This window comes from Amblyomma americanum, chromosome 5 (genome assembly GCF_052857255.1).
Source record: "Amblyomma americanum isolate KBUSLIRL-KWMA chromosome 5, ASM5285725v1, whole genome shotgun sequence".
In the NCBI taxonomy this organism is placed as follows: domain Eukaryota; kingdom Metazoa; phylum Arthropoda; class Arachnida; order Ixodida; family Ixodidae; genus Amblyomma; species Amblyomma americanum.
Window position 1 is genome coordinate 14952770 of NC_135501.1, and position 16504 is coordinate 14969273.

Consider the following 16504-nt stretch of genomic DNA (forward strand, 5'->3'; position numbering starts at 1 on the left):
TGCCACGGAGCGAGCGTAAGGAGCGGAGGTCGTCATAATGCCACACTGCTCACATTCTGCGAGCGCCGCCATGCGGCCGAACGGCATGGCTGGGCTCGTGTGGAAGCGAAGAAGACGACGTTCCCGCTAGGACGCGCTCTGCTGGTTTTATTGGCCTTCAGATTAAAAGCCCCTTTTGTGTCTCCCTACGTTTGTCGGCGACATTTTGGCGGAGGTGCTGGGTATCGTCCCATGAACGCTGACCCCGAGGACAATTCTGACGATCATCAGCGTCACTTGGACACAACACTTGTCCACAAAGCGAGCCGGCGCCTCGAGGCCTGCAACCTGAGTGTCAGCCACTTACGAGGCCGGTGCGTACCGTGACGTCTACTACTGGCAGTCAGGCAGGTCAGCCTTCTGGCACGGTCCCACCGGTTGTAGTCCTCACACCTCACTCACCGCCAACCTTCCACGGCGGTCGGAGCGAGGATGTCGAGGACTGCTTGTCCGGCTTTGACCATGTGGCCACTTTTAACCAGTGGGACGTCGACCGAAAACTAAGAAACGTGTATTTCGCGTTCCAAGACTCGGCGAAGACATGGTTCGAGAACCATGAGGCATCCTTTACCAGCTGGGAAGCGTTCCGTCTTGAGTTCCTCGCTACCTTCAGCACCAACGCACACAAGGAAAACGCCGAAATCGCCCTTCGCTCCAGGTCACAGCAGTCGAACGAAAGCGTGACCATGTTCATCGAAGATATGGCGCGTCTCTTCAGTCGGGCTTACTCTTCCATGCCCGAGGCTACGAAGGTGCGCCACCTCATGCGTGGTGTGAAGGAGCAGCTCTTCGCTGGCCTCATACGCGACCCTCCAAGAACCGTCGCTGCCTTCGCTAAAGAAGCCACGGCCATGGAACGTTCCTTGCAGTAACGCAGTGCGCAGTACGGTCGCCTGGGCAGTGTTGCGGCCACCAACTATTGTGCGTCACTGCCAGTCGCTGGAGACGAGGCGCTTCGAGAGCTTGTGCGGAGTGTGGTTCGAGAAGAACTGCGCGACCTTCGCTTCGATGCTTAACCTGCCAGTGTTGCAGCTGTAGCCGATGCTGTCCGTGACGGAATTCGGCGAGTGGTCCAGCCACCACCGGCACCACAGCCGGAGCCGTACATCATGAGCTACAGTGAAGCCCTGAGAGACCTGAGCCACTGCCGCAGGCATTCCGCCCTGCTGCCGAACCAACACAGGGATACCTTCCTCTCGTCGAGCTGCGTGACCCGCGCCCTGTTAGAAAAGCGGACGTGTGGCGGACACCCAACAACGAGCCACTATGCTACCACTGCGTGGAGCCTGGTCATGTCCTCCGAAACTGCCCATACCGGCGGATGCGATTAAGAGGATCTCCACCAAGCGCACCTCGACCACGCTATCGTGAGAGACCGCGAGACATTGAGCAGTACCTAGCCGATCACGTGCTGCCCTCACCGCCTCCACGACGTCAATCTAGATCGCCGTCTCCAAGACGTGTTCCCGGTCACGCATCATCCGCTGGCCAATTCAGACGCACGTCCCCCGCCGAGAAAACTGAAGACGGCGGCCTCCGGGGGTAGGACCGCCGCTGCCGCAGAGAGTCAACAGCCTCCATCCGACGGTTGTATGCAACGAGCCGAACGCCGACGACCCCAGCCGCCAACCTCAAAGACGATCTCACCGCCGACCGCAACGACGATGCCACCGCCGACACCACCGACGACCGCGTCGACAACCACACCGATGACATCACCGACGACCCCATCGACGACGGCACCAAACACCTCACCGACGAGTTGTCAAAGAATTGTTTCCACCGCCGAAATTCTTGTTGCCGCCGATGGCTATGACGTGTCAGCACTCGTGGGTACCGGAGCCGACTTTTCGGTCATGAGCAGCCACTTAGCCACGACCCTCAGAAAGGTTCTAACACCTTGGCATGGGCCGCAGATACGCACAGCTGGTTGCCATGTGGTGACGCCGGTTGGCGTCGGCCCCTGCCCTATAAAGATCCGAGGTGCAACTTTCATTGGCTCGTTCGCTGTGCTACGAGAGTGTTCCAAAGAACTGATTCTCGGCATGGACTTCCTTAAAGAGTATGGCGCGGTCGTCAACCTGCATGAGCAATTGGGTATCGTTTTCAAAAGAGCGAGACGTTGCTACAGACCGCGAGCCGCACAGAGCAGCACTAGGCACCTCTGACGACCACACAACGATACCGCCGAGAGCAAGCAAGTTTGTCACAGTAAAGTGAGATACCAGCTTCGATACTCGGGGCATTGCCGAAGCGAACATGTCGCTGATACTGTCTCGGCAAGTTTGCATTGCTCACGCCCTTGTCGACCTTGTTCACGCGCGTACCGAGCTCTTAGTGACCAACTTTAGTAGCGAACCCCAACATTTGACGAAAAACAACGTGATTGACCATTTTGAAGAACTTGGCGAGCATGCCATCCAATGTGCCTTATCCACAATGGACCCCGGAACAGCGGAACAGGACACGGCACCAGCCGTTACGACCGACGTGAACCCTGACCTTCTGACCAATCAGAAACGCTGCGTGGAAAGCCTTATTGACTCTTTCCGCGACTCTTTTGCGTCAACCTATAAGGTTATTCAGACGCCAATAACTAAGCACCGCATTATCGTCGATAGTGAGCAGAGACCACTATGTCAGCGTCCTTATCGTGTTTCGTCGAAGGAACGTGATGCCATCCGCCGCCAAGTTGCCGAAATACTCAGCGACGACGTCATACAACCATCGACGAGTCCCTGGGCATCACCCGTTGTTCTCGTTGCAAAGAAAGATGACAGCCAACGGTTCTGCGTGGGTTATCGACGTCTCAACAACGTTACCAAAACGGATGTATACCCACTGCCGCGCATTGATGACTCATTAGATCGACTGCGCCATGCTATCTACTTTTCGTCACTCGACCTGCGTAGCGGTTATTGGCAAATCGAGGTCGCTGAACGTGACCGAGAAAAGACCCCCTTCGTTACTCTTGACGGATTGTACGAATTTAAGGTGCTTCCTTTCGGCTTGTGTTCAGCCCCTACAACGTTCCAACGTATGATTGACACCGTACTAACTGACCTCAAGTGGCAGTCCTGCCTTATGCATCTCAACGACGACGTGATTTTCTCCGACACGTTCGAGGAGCACCTGAAACGTTTGAGTGCTGTTTTCGAGGCCATTTGTTCCGCAGGTATGTCTCTGAAGCCTGAAAAGTGCCACTTCGCATTTAGGGAGCTCAAGTTTCTTGGCCATATTGTGAGCGCTCAGGGCGTTAGCCCTGACCCAGAAAAGACGGCCGTCGTTGCTGCATTTCCCCAGCCAACAGATAAACGAAGCTTGCGGCGTTTTCTGGGGCTTTGCGCCTATTATCGGAGGTTCGTTGAAAACTTCTCCAAGCTCGCAGAATGTGAGCAGTGAACGACGGAGAGACCACCTGTTAGGCGCGGCACCGGCTCGGGGGCCACGACACACGCGACGAGCGGCTCCCTTCTAGCTGCGGCGGGGGAGCAAGCTTATAATGTAACAGTTCCGAAGCAGTAGAGCAACTAGATTCAGATATAGACTCTTCATCGGTAACCTCCATGGCGAGACTGATCAACAATAGCGTAGCGCACCGTAATATATCCAAGTAAGGCCGCCAAGGAGCGAGCGCAAGGAGAGGAAGTCGTCATATGAACGACAGAGAGACCACCTGTTAGGCGCGGCGCTGTTGTGCCCGGGCAACCAGCCGGTTTCCACGTTTACAAGATGCACAAATTCTCCTGCGAACGCCCTTGGACAAGCCCGGTGCCGCTCCCTTGTCAAGCTATGATGCTGCACCGCCAGGCAGCAGCGCTCTATGGAGAAGCATCGGCGAGGAACATGTCCAAACGTGTTGCAACATTGCTAGACAGCCAGGCGCCGGTTCCCCTTTCCCCCTGGGAGTCACCGCGCGTGGCAAACTTCAAGCGGGTGGCCAGCGCGGTCGCTGGTTGGACCTCTAGGACGGCTGTCAAGTGCTCGATTTTTATTGGTCCGTTTGTGTGACGACTGTTTCTCGGGGCTATATAAGCCCCAAAGCTGCCGCATGGGGAAGACTCCGGACTCCGATCTTCCGAGCTGGTGCTGAGTGTGCCGCTACCGAGTGGAGCGTGATGTGTGACGCGTTGGAGCCTCGCCGGACGTCACCGTGCGAGAACAGTCAAGTTCGTGCTAGCTCTCGGCCCCTGTGCCGATCTCGTCCTCTATAATGTTCTGTACATAATGTATAAAATCCCTTTCGTTGTTCTCATCGACGCCTGACTCGGAGTCCGCTATCGACTGAGAGCTGGCAACGCTCTGTCACAAAACGGGTGTCAAGCGTTACGGGACCACCTCAAAGTCACAACAGCGCCGGCTCGGGGGCCACGGCACACGCGACGAGCGGCTCCCTTCTAGCTGCGGCGGGGAGCAAGCTTAGAATTTAACTGTTCCGAAGCAGTAGAGCAACTAGATTCAGATATAGACTCTTCATCGGTAACCTCTATGGCGAGACTGATCAACAAACGCGTAGCGCACCGCTATATATCCCAGTGAGGTCGCCAAGGAGGGAGCGCAAGGAGAGGAGGTCGTCATATGAACGACGGAGAGACCACCTGTTAGGCGCGGCGCCGGCTCGGGGGCCACGGCACACGCGACGAGCGGCTCCCTTCTAGGTGCGGCGGGTGGCAAGCTGAGAATTTAACTGTTCCGAAGCAGTAGAGCAACTAGATTCAGATATCGACTCTTCATCGGTAACTTCTATGGCTAGACTGATCAACAAACGCGTAGCGCACCGCTATATATCCCAGTGAAGCCGCCAAAGAGCAAGCGCAAGGAGAGGAGGTCGCCATATGAACGACGGAGAGACCACCTGATAGGCGCGGCGCCGGCTCGGGGGCCACGGCACACGCGACGAGCAGCTCCCTTCTAGGTGCGGCGGGGAGCAAGCATGTAATTTTTTTAACTCTGGTTAGAATTTAACAGTTCCGAACCAGCAGAGCCACTAGATTCAAATTTAGACTCTTCGTCGGTAACTTCCATGGCGAGACTGATCACCCAACGCGTAGCGCACCGCTATATATCCCAGTGAAGCCGCCAAAGAGCAAGCGCAAGGAGAGGAGGTCGTCATATCAACGGAGAGACCACCTGGTAGGCGGGGCGCCGGCTCAGGGGCGACGGCACACGCGACGAGCGGCTCCCTTCTAGCTGCGACGGAAAACAAGTTGACGTCACGCGTTGTCATAGCAACGGAGAGAGCTCACGTCACACCACCTGCCAAGCGCAGCGCCGGCTCTGGCGTACGGCATACGCGACGGGCGGTTAGACCTGGCGTAGTATTGCTTTCGCAATAAAAAAGTGTATGCGCCTCATAAAGCGCTGCTCCCTTCGCAAGGGCGTAACGAGAACCGCATGACGGCAGGTAGTGTTGAATGGCAAAAGGTGTCGAACCTGTTTGAATCCCTGGTAGATTCTTTTGATTTCGTCCTTGCTGAATTTGGTGGACTTGCAGAGGGCACTGATGGTCTCGGGCTTGCAGCGAACCACAGTCATCTCCAGGTCATCGATGGCTTTTTCTGCAAAGACAACGAGAATGTCTTAGAATTGAGGAACGGTTCTCCAAAAAATTTTGCTCGTTCGTGATTTGAAGGCGGGCTGATTATAGTTTTAGTTCCTGAAAAAATGCTCACAAAAACACAACTTTCATAGTTCGATTACTAATAGAACGGATTCATACATATTATGTTGTTACTTAGAAGCGTAAAAAGCAAGTTAAAAGAAAGCACTTAGCCGCGAGGTTTTGAGCCTTGCGCATCTTCATTGGCTTGGCGCAAAGTGGTGCGTAGAACGTGCGTGGAGACTTTACTACCCTATGGACGTTACCGAGTGCATCAAGGTGCCATTCTGCTGAGCATGACGGGCAGGTTATTTGCAGAGTTTCAACACCATGCACGTGATTGCGAAGCAGTGATAAGTGTTGAACAACAGGCCCACGGCGCAGTTCGTCACGAACACTGACCTGACAAGGTAGCGCTGTAAACCAAGCATATAGAAACTTTTTACCAAGATACGCATTTATTTTTTTCTCATTTGTTACAGTTATTTGGTCGCGTACATTAGCGCTCCCATGTAGAGCGCAAGCGCGTCTCCGCCAGAGATGTCTATATATCTTTCTTCGTACACCGAAACTTTCGACATCCTCAGCAGCGTTCGAGACGCACAGCACCCTTGGAGCTGGGCGCCGTCAGTGTGGGTAAATATCACTTTAATCAAAACGCCGCTTTAAAGTAAGTACAAGGCAAGGCTAGTTTTCAAGCGGTGTCTTCAGCTTTGTTTACCAGAAGACTGGATTCCCTTGAAGCGCATTTTGAGGTAAAATCATGCTTAACAGCCGCCGGCGTGGCTCATTGGGTTTAGTGCTCGGCTGCTGACCAGAAAAACGCGGGTTCGATCCCGGTCACGGCGGTAGCATTTCGCTGGAGGCGGAATTCTAGAGGTCCGTGTACTGTGGGATGTCATTACACGTTAAAGAACCCCAGGTGGTCGAAATTTCCGGAGCCCTTCACTACGGCGTCCCTCATAGCATGAGTCGCTTTGGGACGTTAAACCCCCATAAGCCAAACGAGTACTTGAAACGGTACCAGCGGAACACAAGCGTTAGCCCCGCGCAACACAAGTTGTTAACCCCGCGCCAACTTCCACGTTAATAACTTTCACGCACAGTAAATTTACCGATAAACAGATTTCAGGGCATTTAGTGGAAGCATTTACTCAATGTACCCCTTGCTTATGCTTTCAGCCTCTTGTTTAAAGCTTCACGCAGGCTACTCTCAGGTTGGACTTCGCAGCCGGACATTCATCGCTCACGCCTATCTAACCCTGCAGCCACTGGAGCATTGCCGCTTCTCGGTGCAGCACTACGCAAACCGGGGACGGATTCCGCTTCTCGCCGCCGGTCGCCTATCGGAGAGCGCCAGGCTCGTTATCTCGCCAGAATGTCCCACGCCAATAACCAGTGCTCGCACGAGTGTCCTGTGCTTTGTCACGCAGTGTTGAGTCGGACATGGTCAGCTGGAAAATAAGAGAACGTAAAGAAAGGCGCCTTCGCTTCGAACCTGTGCCAGCGGGTGCTGCGAACACACACATGGAAACATATTACGTGGCGCGTAGCGAGCGCGTTAAGTTGATAAGCATCGACCGCGCAGTTACCGCCGGCATCTCGGCCGCATTGTTCCGCCGAACGAGGCGAGTTAGGCCGGAAAATTAGACCTGACGACGGCGGGTTCACTCGACGAGGCCGGTGACATCACAGCTGGTTTCTCCTTTTGAATTGTCTCATCCTGTGGTCCTGCATGGAAATCTTTTTGAATAGAAGCGATTTTCTTTCTTTGCACAGCGGAGACGTCGGAAATCCAGGCCAATTATTCAATTTCTTTTGAATGCAAGGCCTGTCCCTACATGATATTAAGCTTGACTATGCTTAGTTGGCGTTTCCTAGGCCTTGAGATTTAGCAGTAGCTGAAAAAATGGAAACGCTCATGGCATCGTCGTCATCATCAGAAAAACGTGCGCTAAAAAATAGTCACAAATAATCTAGCCTCATCTGAAATAGTATGGCATCTTTCCGCCATTTCGTTACCCGGTAATGCCTGATTATCTGCACAAGAAGCAACCAACTAGTCCAATTCTTGCCATAGAGAACTCAGACATCACCGACAACCGATATGAAAGCTCGTTAGACAACGAGCCCCTCATGTGATTTGCCTTGTCTGCTAATAGCTTAACGGGGGTCTCGGTTCTGGCAATCTTGATGTCATAGGTAGCATAAGAGGGCTCTCGCACAGTTTCCGCCCTCACCGTTAGATGACGTTCTACGTCACAGTTGCGGTATTACAGGACGTGCTACGTCCACCGCTATGGACGAGGGTGGCGCTGGTGAACACTCTCAAGGTTCGCTTGCACGCAAAACATAAATACCCACAAAAGCAGCAGATTCGACAGCCGTCGCCGTAGCTCAGTTGGTAAGAGCACCGGACGCGATATTCAGAGGTTGCGGGTTCGGATCCCACCGGCGGCATGGTTGTTTTTTCTGCTGGTTTATAAGTAATTTTCTTTAAACGAATTAATTGGCAATAGATATTTAAAAAAAATCGAAAACATTCCCCTATGCACCTTGGTTTCGGTGACTGTTTGCTTCCTTAATATATATATATACTTATGAAGGGAGCCAACAGTCACCGAAACCAAGGTGCATAGGGGAACGTTTTTTTTTTAAATGTGTTTTGCTAATCAGTAAAATAATATTACTTAGATTAATAAATCGATTAAAGAAAATTACTTAAAAAGCAGCAGAAAAAACAACCACGCCGCCAGGTGGGATCCAAACCCACGACCTCCGAATATCGCGCCCGGTGCTCTTACCAACTAAGCTACGGCGACGGCTGTCCAATCTGCTACTGTTGTGGGTATTTATGTTTATTTGGTGTACGCGAACCGTGAGAGTGTTCGCTAGCGCCACCCTCGACCATAGCGGCGGACGTAGCACGTCCTGTAATACCGCGAGCGTGACGTGGAACGTCAACGCCGTCGTCACTTTCGTGGTATTACAGGACATGCTACGTCCGCCGCTATGGACGAGGGTGGCGCTGGTGAACACTCTCAAGGTTCGCTTACACCCAACAAACATTAATACCCACGAGAGCAGCAGATTGAACAGTCGTCGCCGTACTCAGTTGGTAGAGCACCGGACGCGAATTCGGAGGTCGTGGGTTCGGATCCCACCGGCGGCATAGTTGTTTTTTCTGCTGCTTTATAAGTAATTTTCTTTAAGCGATAGAATAATGTAAGGATTATTATCCCACTGTTAAGCACAACACATAATAAAAAAGTAAACATATATATATATATATATATATATATATATATATATATATATATATATATATATATATATATATATATATATACGCATAATAGTATAACGGCACAAGGTTATGCGTGTTTCAAGAAGCTTTTATCCTATTTTGATTATAAACGGTAAAATACAAAGTGCCGTGTTGTAATTAGACCAGGTTTTGTACAGCTCTTTTTTAATACAGGAATTACCTTTGCCGCTTCAGAATTCTAGGGAAAGCACCAGTAAAAAAAAAGGAAAATATTTGGCACAGAACGTGAGACACTTTGCCTTTACTAGCCCTAATATGCGAAGAATAAATTTATCTGAACTCTGCCCGATCCTCTTTAGGTTACTTATTATTGTCATAAATACTTTAGGGCGGGCGGCCTGGAGGAAACATGAACATAGAGTGCGTGGTAGAAAAGCCAACAGACATGGCTGCGTACTTTCTTTGGCGTGATGGCAGAATGGGTTACTAAATACGTAAGCAATATCAACAATATCAAAGAGAAGAACGTTTTTATTGACTACTGTCGATACGGAATTGGAGGCTGGAGTGTTTAAAAACTCCATGACAAATTTCCATTTGCGATAGTATCTTTACCTCCTTAGACTTTGCTTTTGAAGCGCTGTCGCTTAGTTGTTTTTTAACATACACGTACTTCTGACTTAGAACTAACATATACGAGATGTGGAACAACTTTACTTATGCTGTTCCTTGATTGTGACGGCGATGTTTTCAAGATAGAGTTCCATTTGTCTGTTTACTTAGCTTTTATATTAGGTTGAATATAATGGTCAGCGATATTCACGTCATCTTTTAGAGCCGTAACGCGTTCCGTTGCGTGGGCTGCTTTTGTATTTGGGCTACTGCCGCTGCGGTCAAGTTCGAGCCCGGTGCGTGCGTGCGTGCGTTGTTGCGTGCGTGTGTGTTGGGGGGGGGGGGGGGGCGGAGGGAGTGCACGGGCTTGTCCACGCTGTTGAGTTAAGCTACATTCGCTGCAACGTGCACAGAGAATGAAAGTCAAGAGTTGTGAAAAGAAAGTAAGAAAGGACACGCGTCGCTACAGCCGCGTACACCGATGCGATGACGACGGCTTTAGCAACAGATAACCCTGTTGGCAAGGAGCCTTTGCAATATTGGGTACAGGCCATGGATCCTAGCCCTGGAGGCACGGGAGACCCTCCTCAATGGCGAGCTTCCAAAGTCTTCAGGGTTTGCTCTAGGGCCAACATACATGCCCAAAAGCAGTTTTAAAAATATGCAATTTCCCGTTTATTCTTATTGTCCGTTCACGCTATCTGCGAAATCTCCTTTGTCAACCACGTATTAGTTTAAACTGTCACTTGTAATAACGACACTGCCAAAGCCAATACATGGAGAACTTATCCTTGCAGTGCAGGATGGGTGGATGGAGGATTGGAGCTTTCCCTTTGAAACCGGGTGGGGACAATTTCCTCCTTGCTCGAATTTTTTCTTCATTTCGCCGCGCATCTTTGTAGAAGACGCACATTCGTGACAAAGACGAATATGGCCATGCGGTTGAGCTGTTTTGCTATCGTCACGGACGCCTAGGCTCGACCTGGCTGACCTCAGACTGTTTTAACCGCTGCTCCTGTCTTCCCATTTTCTTTCAATAAACCCCGTCTTACATTTCGCGTTGGCGCTGGATACAGCCCTGGAACTCCGCAGCCGTAATATCCTGACACCAACGATGCCTGACGACGAGGCTCAGCTGTTACCTGCGCCGGCGCCGGCTCCCTTCTCGTTTGGACACGGCCATCCTCAGTGAGACCGATGAGTGGGATGTCGAATATTGGCTCGCGATTAACGAGCGGGTGAGACTTTACAACAAATGGGACGGTGCGACAAACCAAAATAACGTAATTTTTGTCTCACCCCCGTGGTTAACCTGTGGTATCGGAAGGTGGCCATCCAAACTTGGTCTGTCTTCAAGACGACCTTCTCCGAAGTGTTCCGCCGTCCTGCGAGGGACCTTCTCCAGCTCCCGCGTACTGGCTTTCGACAAGTCAACACTCCGGGCCTGCTGAGCCGCCGTCCAGTCGTCCTTTTTCCTCTGACCATTCACCTCTAACCACACACCGCTCCCGTCTCTCCAATGCGACGTCGCCCGAATACTACTGAGGAGGAAAACTAGCTGCCGCGGTTCCCGAGTCGAGAACTGCGCCCCCGTCGAACTTTCAAAGGCCTCGTATATCACCTGCTAGTCTTATCGAAGTTTCTGTTGGGGACATTTCTGTCACGGCACCGTTGCTGCGATTTCTATTAAGGACGAAAAGCTTTGTCGCTCGTTAAAGAAAGTAAAGACGCCGATTGATGGGCTATCGCTGAGCACAGCCAGCGCTGAGTACACAAGCCGTCTGCAGCGTGTACCGCTCTAGTTGCGATTCAGGACTTCTTCGACGCGATAGAGTTCGTCGTGCTGCCCTTCTGTTTCCATTCTGTTATTCTGGGTTGGGATTTCCTTCCCCGCAATTATGCTATTATCAACTGTGGTCGAGCAGAAGTCGCATTCTCTTCTCTGCACAATTCTTTGTCGTAAGCTACTTCTTCTGTTGCCTGTGTTAAAGCCCTCGTCGCCAAAGACACCGACATTACCCCATGCACTTCCGTTCATGGTCCCCTCACTTGCGATGCTCTCAGCGACGGCACAGTCCTCTTCCCTCCAGCTCATACTTTTCCGTGCCGCAAGTTTCTTCCACTGTCATCCGCCTTACTGACTGTGTCCGCTGGCCTCTCAATACTTTTGGTCTCTAACCCGTCTTCCTGCCCTACCGTCTGCGCCTTGGTGAATGCCTCGGTAGTGTGCCACCCATCGCATCTCTGCTCATCCGCGAGACCGACAATACACCCCACCTAGCCATGAACGTATTTATCCCACACTCCTCTCATCCAGATCCCTCTTCTACCGAATTGTTCTTGTGCTACATCCACGCAGATTTTCCTCCTCCGCAAAGAACACAGCTCCTCACCCTCCTTCATCTATTCCGATATTCCTTCGACTCTCACCAAAATTCCTTGGGCCGAACTTCCACCGTCACCCATCACATCGGAACTGGTGCTCACGCGCCGCTGCGGCAACGCCCCGCCCCCGCCGTGTCCCTGCAACTAAGAGCCAGACTTGAAGAGCAGCTCGGCGAAATGCCTCAAAACGGCGTCGTTCAGCCCTGAGTAGCCTCTGGGCCCCGGCTGTTGTCCTAGTGGAAAATGAATATGGCGCCATACGCTTCAGTGGAGATTACCGCCGGCTTAATTTACACCGCCTCGAATTACGTTCTGGGTACCCGCAGGTCCCCATGGAAGCTACCGATCGCCCCAAAACGGCTTTTATTAACGCCGACGGCTCCTATGAATTTACTGTGATGGCTTTCGGCCTATGTAATGCTGCTGTGACCTTCGAAAGAATGATGGCCACCATTTTCCATAACCTAAAGTGGAAGATGTGCCTATGCTACCTCAACGCCATTGTAATCTCTTCCCCCGATTGTGACACGCATCTAAACCGCCTGAAGCATGTTTTGACCTGGCTCTCTGACGCCGGCCTCCAGCTCAACTTGATGAATTGCTCTTTTGCTGCGCGTCAACTGACCATTTTAGGCCACGTTGTCATAAGGAAGCCATTTGTCCTGACCCGGCCAAACTTCGTGCTGTAGCTGCCTTTCACTAACCTACTTACATCAAAGACCTGCGCAGCTGCCTAGGGCTGTCCTTTTACTTTAAACGGTTTATTCGCAACTTCGCTTCCATTGCTGCGCCTTTCACACAACTTTCCGGAAGTTACCGTTTATCGCTGTGGTCCCCGGCGTGCGACGATGCCTATACGCTCTGAGCTTTGCGGAGGTTGCGCCACCTGTCGTCGGCGTCATGAAACGCCCGTGGGGCTTCCGGCGGCGTTTCTCCTTGGGTTCTTACGCAGTCGAAGGTTGTGGCGCACGAAAATCGCGATCGCTCGGCTTATGTGCTTCCCTTAGGGCCTCTATCATGTCTAAAAACAACTGTTGTGTAGTGGGGTGCTCCAACAGCTACAAAAACTCCCCGGGAACGCGTTTCTACAAATTTCCTGGCCGCCCTTACGAACGGGAGCGAAGAAAACAGTGAATCGTTGCCATCCGGAGAAAAAAGTGAGGGCTAGATACTCTCGACTCGTTCCTTTTGTAACATTGACTGCAGCGCTTTTATGGCGCAGCTATGAAATGTCCTCCCAAGCATCGTCAGTTCATATTGACTGATGCTTTCATTGTATGCGAAAGAAACTTGCTCGCTTTTTCAGTTGGCTCAACTGATAGCTAATGGAGGGTCTTGTGGTCGGCGCTTTTTGTCAAAGCGAACGCAGCACGGATCGCGTCGTGTTTCACAGATGGCTTTGGATAGTTTCTGAATTCATTATGCAGCTGTGTGTTTAGCTACGCGCAATTGAGCTGTGAAGCGTTGCTACTGCATGCGCATGCTACTAGCTCTAGATTTTGTACAGGGGGCTCAAATTCTTGCCTTGTTATGGAATATCATTCGTTCCGTGTATTTGCGTAAATATTGCGCTTTCTAGCTGGCATGAAGTCGACATATTCGCGCGCGTGTAACAGCGTTGTGATGGTTTCATTCTTAGTGGAAATAATGTCATGATTGTGTCTTTTACTTCAGGTCACCTTGCTTTAGCTTCGCATTGGTTTGTATGTGTTTGGAAAGCAGCTGCTTGTAAGTTCGTGGGCAGTTTTAAAAATATATTCGCCTGGATTCATTTTTGACTAACACTTCGTGCAGCTTAATTTTTGCCGTATGTTTCCTTTCATCTTCTTGCGAATTTAGCAAAGATGAGAGCCCTTGAGAGCCTGCCAAAAACAGCAGACTCTGCAGCCAGCATTTCGTGAATGGCGAAAAATTGAATGACCCGAGAAACCCATCATATCTACCTACAGTATTTCCAACTGCTTACAGATGCTCGAATCCACGGTCATCTGAGAGGTATCCAAGATAATTAATTCTCGTTGCGGTTGCTTTGCTGCTTTTTGTTTCAACCCAGGTAACGCAAGTCAGGTCATTTTTTATTTATTTATTTATTTATTTATTTATTTATTTATTTATTTATTTATTTATTTGTACATACTGCAGCCCTATTGGGCTATTGCAAGAGTGGGTATAAACAAAACAACGTAGAGAAACTAAGAGCACAACAATGGCGAACAGCAGAGAAAATGTGAGTAGAGAAAAAAAACATATGCAAGAAAAACATATGCAAGAACAATAGCCTCTAAAAATACTTTTAAGGGAAAAGATCGCGTACAACCAGGTAAAGAATTCCAGCATTCGATTACACGCGGAAAGAAACTGTACTTAAAAGTGTCCGTACGGGCAAAATAAAGAGTGATATTTAGGCTGTGGTGATTTCTAGTTGGTATTAGATAATCATTTGAAGAGGTCCGGCAAGAAGAGTTAACGATACAATGCAGAAATTTTAAAGACTCAGCCCTTCTTGGAGCTGAGAGCAGTTGCAGGCCCAGTGATGAAAGTGCTGTGGAAGGCGAGAAATCCCTATCAAACCTGTGGTATATAAAGCGAATGGCTTTTTTCTGGACTGCCTCGATTAGGTTAATTTCGCATTGTTTATGCGGGTTCCAGACAGGAGAGGCGTATTCATGTAGCGGACGGATTAGCGACTTGTACATTAGTAGTTTAGTATCTCTAGGAGCTGTTTTTATTGCGCGACGCAGGTATCCTAACTTTGTAAGTGCCTTTGAGGTTATTAAGTCTACATGTTTGGACCATGACATGTTCGGTGTAAAAAGAAGACCAAGGTATTTGTATTGATTCACGCTCTGGATAGGTGTATAGCTTGTTTTGTAAGTAAGTACGGAAGGTGCTGTTCTGTTAGTGAAAGTCATAACAACGGTTTTGCGGATGTTAATCGTCATTTGCCATATGTCGCACCAAGAGCTAAATTCTGAGAATTATTTCTGAAGGTGTAAGTGGTCACCGAGGCATGTAATTTTGCGATATAACACGCAGTGATCAGCATACAGACGTAGGTTAGAGGCGATGTCACAAGGTAAGTCGTTAATAAAAAAACAAGAAAAGCAAGGGACCCAATACAGAATCCTCTGGAACTCCTGAGGGCACGTCTGTTATTCTGGAATTACTTCCGTTGAAAGACACAAATTGAGAACGATTAGAAAGAAAATTTGAAATCCAGTTAAGAAGGCGGGGGTTGTTCAGGATGGCGTTAAGTTTATACATTAGTATCGAGTGGATCACTGTATCAAACGCCTTCGAAAATTCAATGAATATTGCGTCTATTTGTTTGCCCGCATCCAAGTTATTGCAAATATCATGAGTGAATTCATTAAGTTGTGTCAAAGTGCTGAAACCGCGTCTGAAGCCATGCTGAGCATTCGTTAATGAATGATGTGATTCCAAGTATTCCATAATGTGTTTGTAGATGATGTGCTCTAAAATTTTACATGCATGAGAGGTTACAGAGATTGGTCTATAATTGGATATTGTTTGCTTGTCACCGCTCTTGAATAAAGGGACAACTTGAGCCATTTTCCAGGAGATAGGAACTGTACAGCAAGCTAGAGACGCGCGAAATATTACAGCAAGGTATCGACAGGTCCATAATGAGTAGCATACCAAAAACAAGTTCCGGATGCCATCAGGTCCTCCAGACTTCTTCGTGTCATGTTTCAATATTAGGTTCCAAAATACCTTCTTCACTAATATTAATATCGTCGATTGGCACGGCACTACGAGCAGTTATGACTGGCTGGATGACGTTATTGCCACAAGAAATTACGGAGTGGAAGTACTCAATAAATGTATTGGATATATGAAATGGATAGTTTGTAGATTCATTGTTAATCCTCATTGCAGTAGCTGTAACATGCCATAATATTACGAAACTTCTCGCATGATGCCAGATGAGGCAAAAATGCTGTGATGCCAGCCTTTTACCTAATACAGTGTGTACAAAATCCCAAATTTAAGCTTATTGAGCCACAGTTGACACAAAAAGAGGTAACCAATCAGATTGGTAGGGTCCGCACTCCATACTCAGCTGTTTTGCATTAAGGAAAAATAGCGCAAAAGACGGGGACAAGTGAAGAACACAACAGGACCAGCGCTGGTCCTGTTGTGTTCTTCACTTGTCCCCGTCTTTTGCGCTATTTTTCCTTGAGTATGTATCACCAACTCGCCCGTCTTTCCATCGTTTTGAATATTTGAATAACTTCGTACTCAGAACAGTCAGTTGCCATAATTGTGAACTCTTGCCGCAAAGCCCATGAAGCAAACAGTGCTTCCTTCTCCTCTTCCAGGTGTCACTGATGCGCGACATAATGTTAGATACGCTGTGTGAACTTTTTTAAATGTCTAGTTTACTGACAGTTAAATGTACCTTAACTTGAAGTGGGACGTACAGAAAGGATCAGTGCGTTTATGTTGTCTATTCTTTAGTTTCTCATTTTTTACAGTTTTTACGCACACAGTTTAAACAAACATGTTCAATGCTGCATATTGTTATAGTTAAGCCATGCAGATAATGTAATCTTCCTTACGCAGTGCAGTTGTGGCAC

The 16504-nt window shown here is 49.4% G+C and overlaps 1 protein-coding gene across 9 annotated transcripts in view; it reads right to left on the minus strand.

Annotated features, from left to right (window-relative positions):
* Positions 1-16504, minus strand: part of LOC144132304 (Kv channel-interacting protein 4-like) — a 281668-nt gene that overhangs the window by 102632 nt on the left and 162532 nt on the right. For all 9 annotated transcript variants that reach the window (XR_013314769.1, XR_013314767.1, XR_013314772.1 and 6 more), the window contains one exon: positions 5473-5597. Coding sequence is in view for 2 of the 9 variants with exons in the window: in XM_077664615.1 (XP_077520741.1) it covers positions 5473-5597 (125 nt within the window). In the remaining 7 variants the exon portion in view is untranslated. The remainder of the gene's footprint in view (positions 1-5472; positions 5598-16504) is intronic.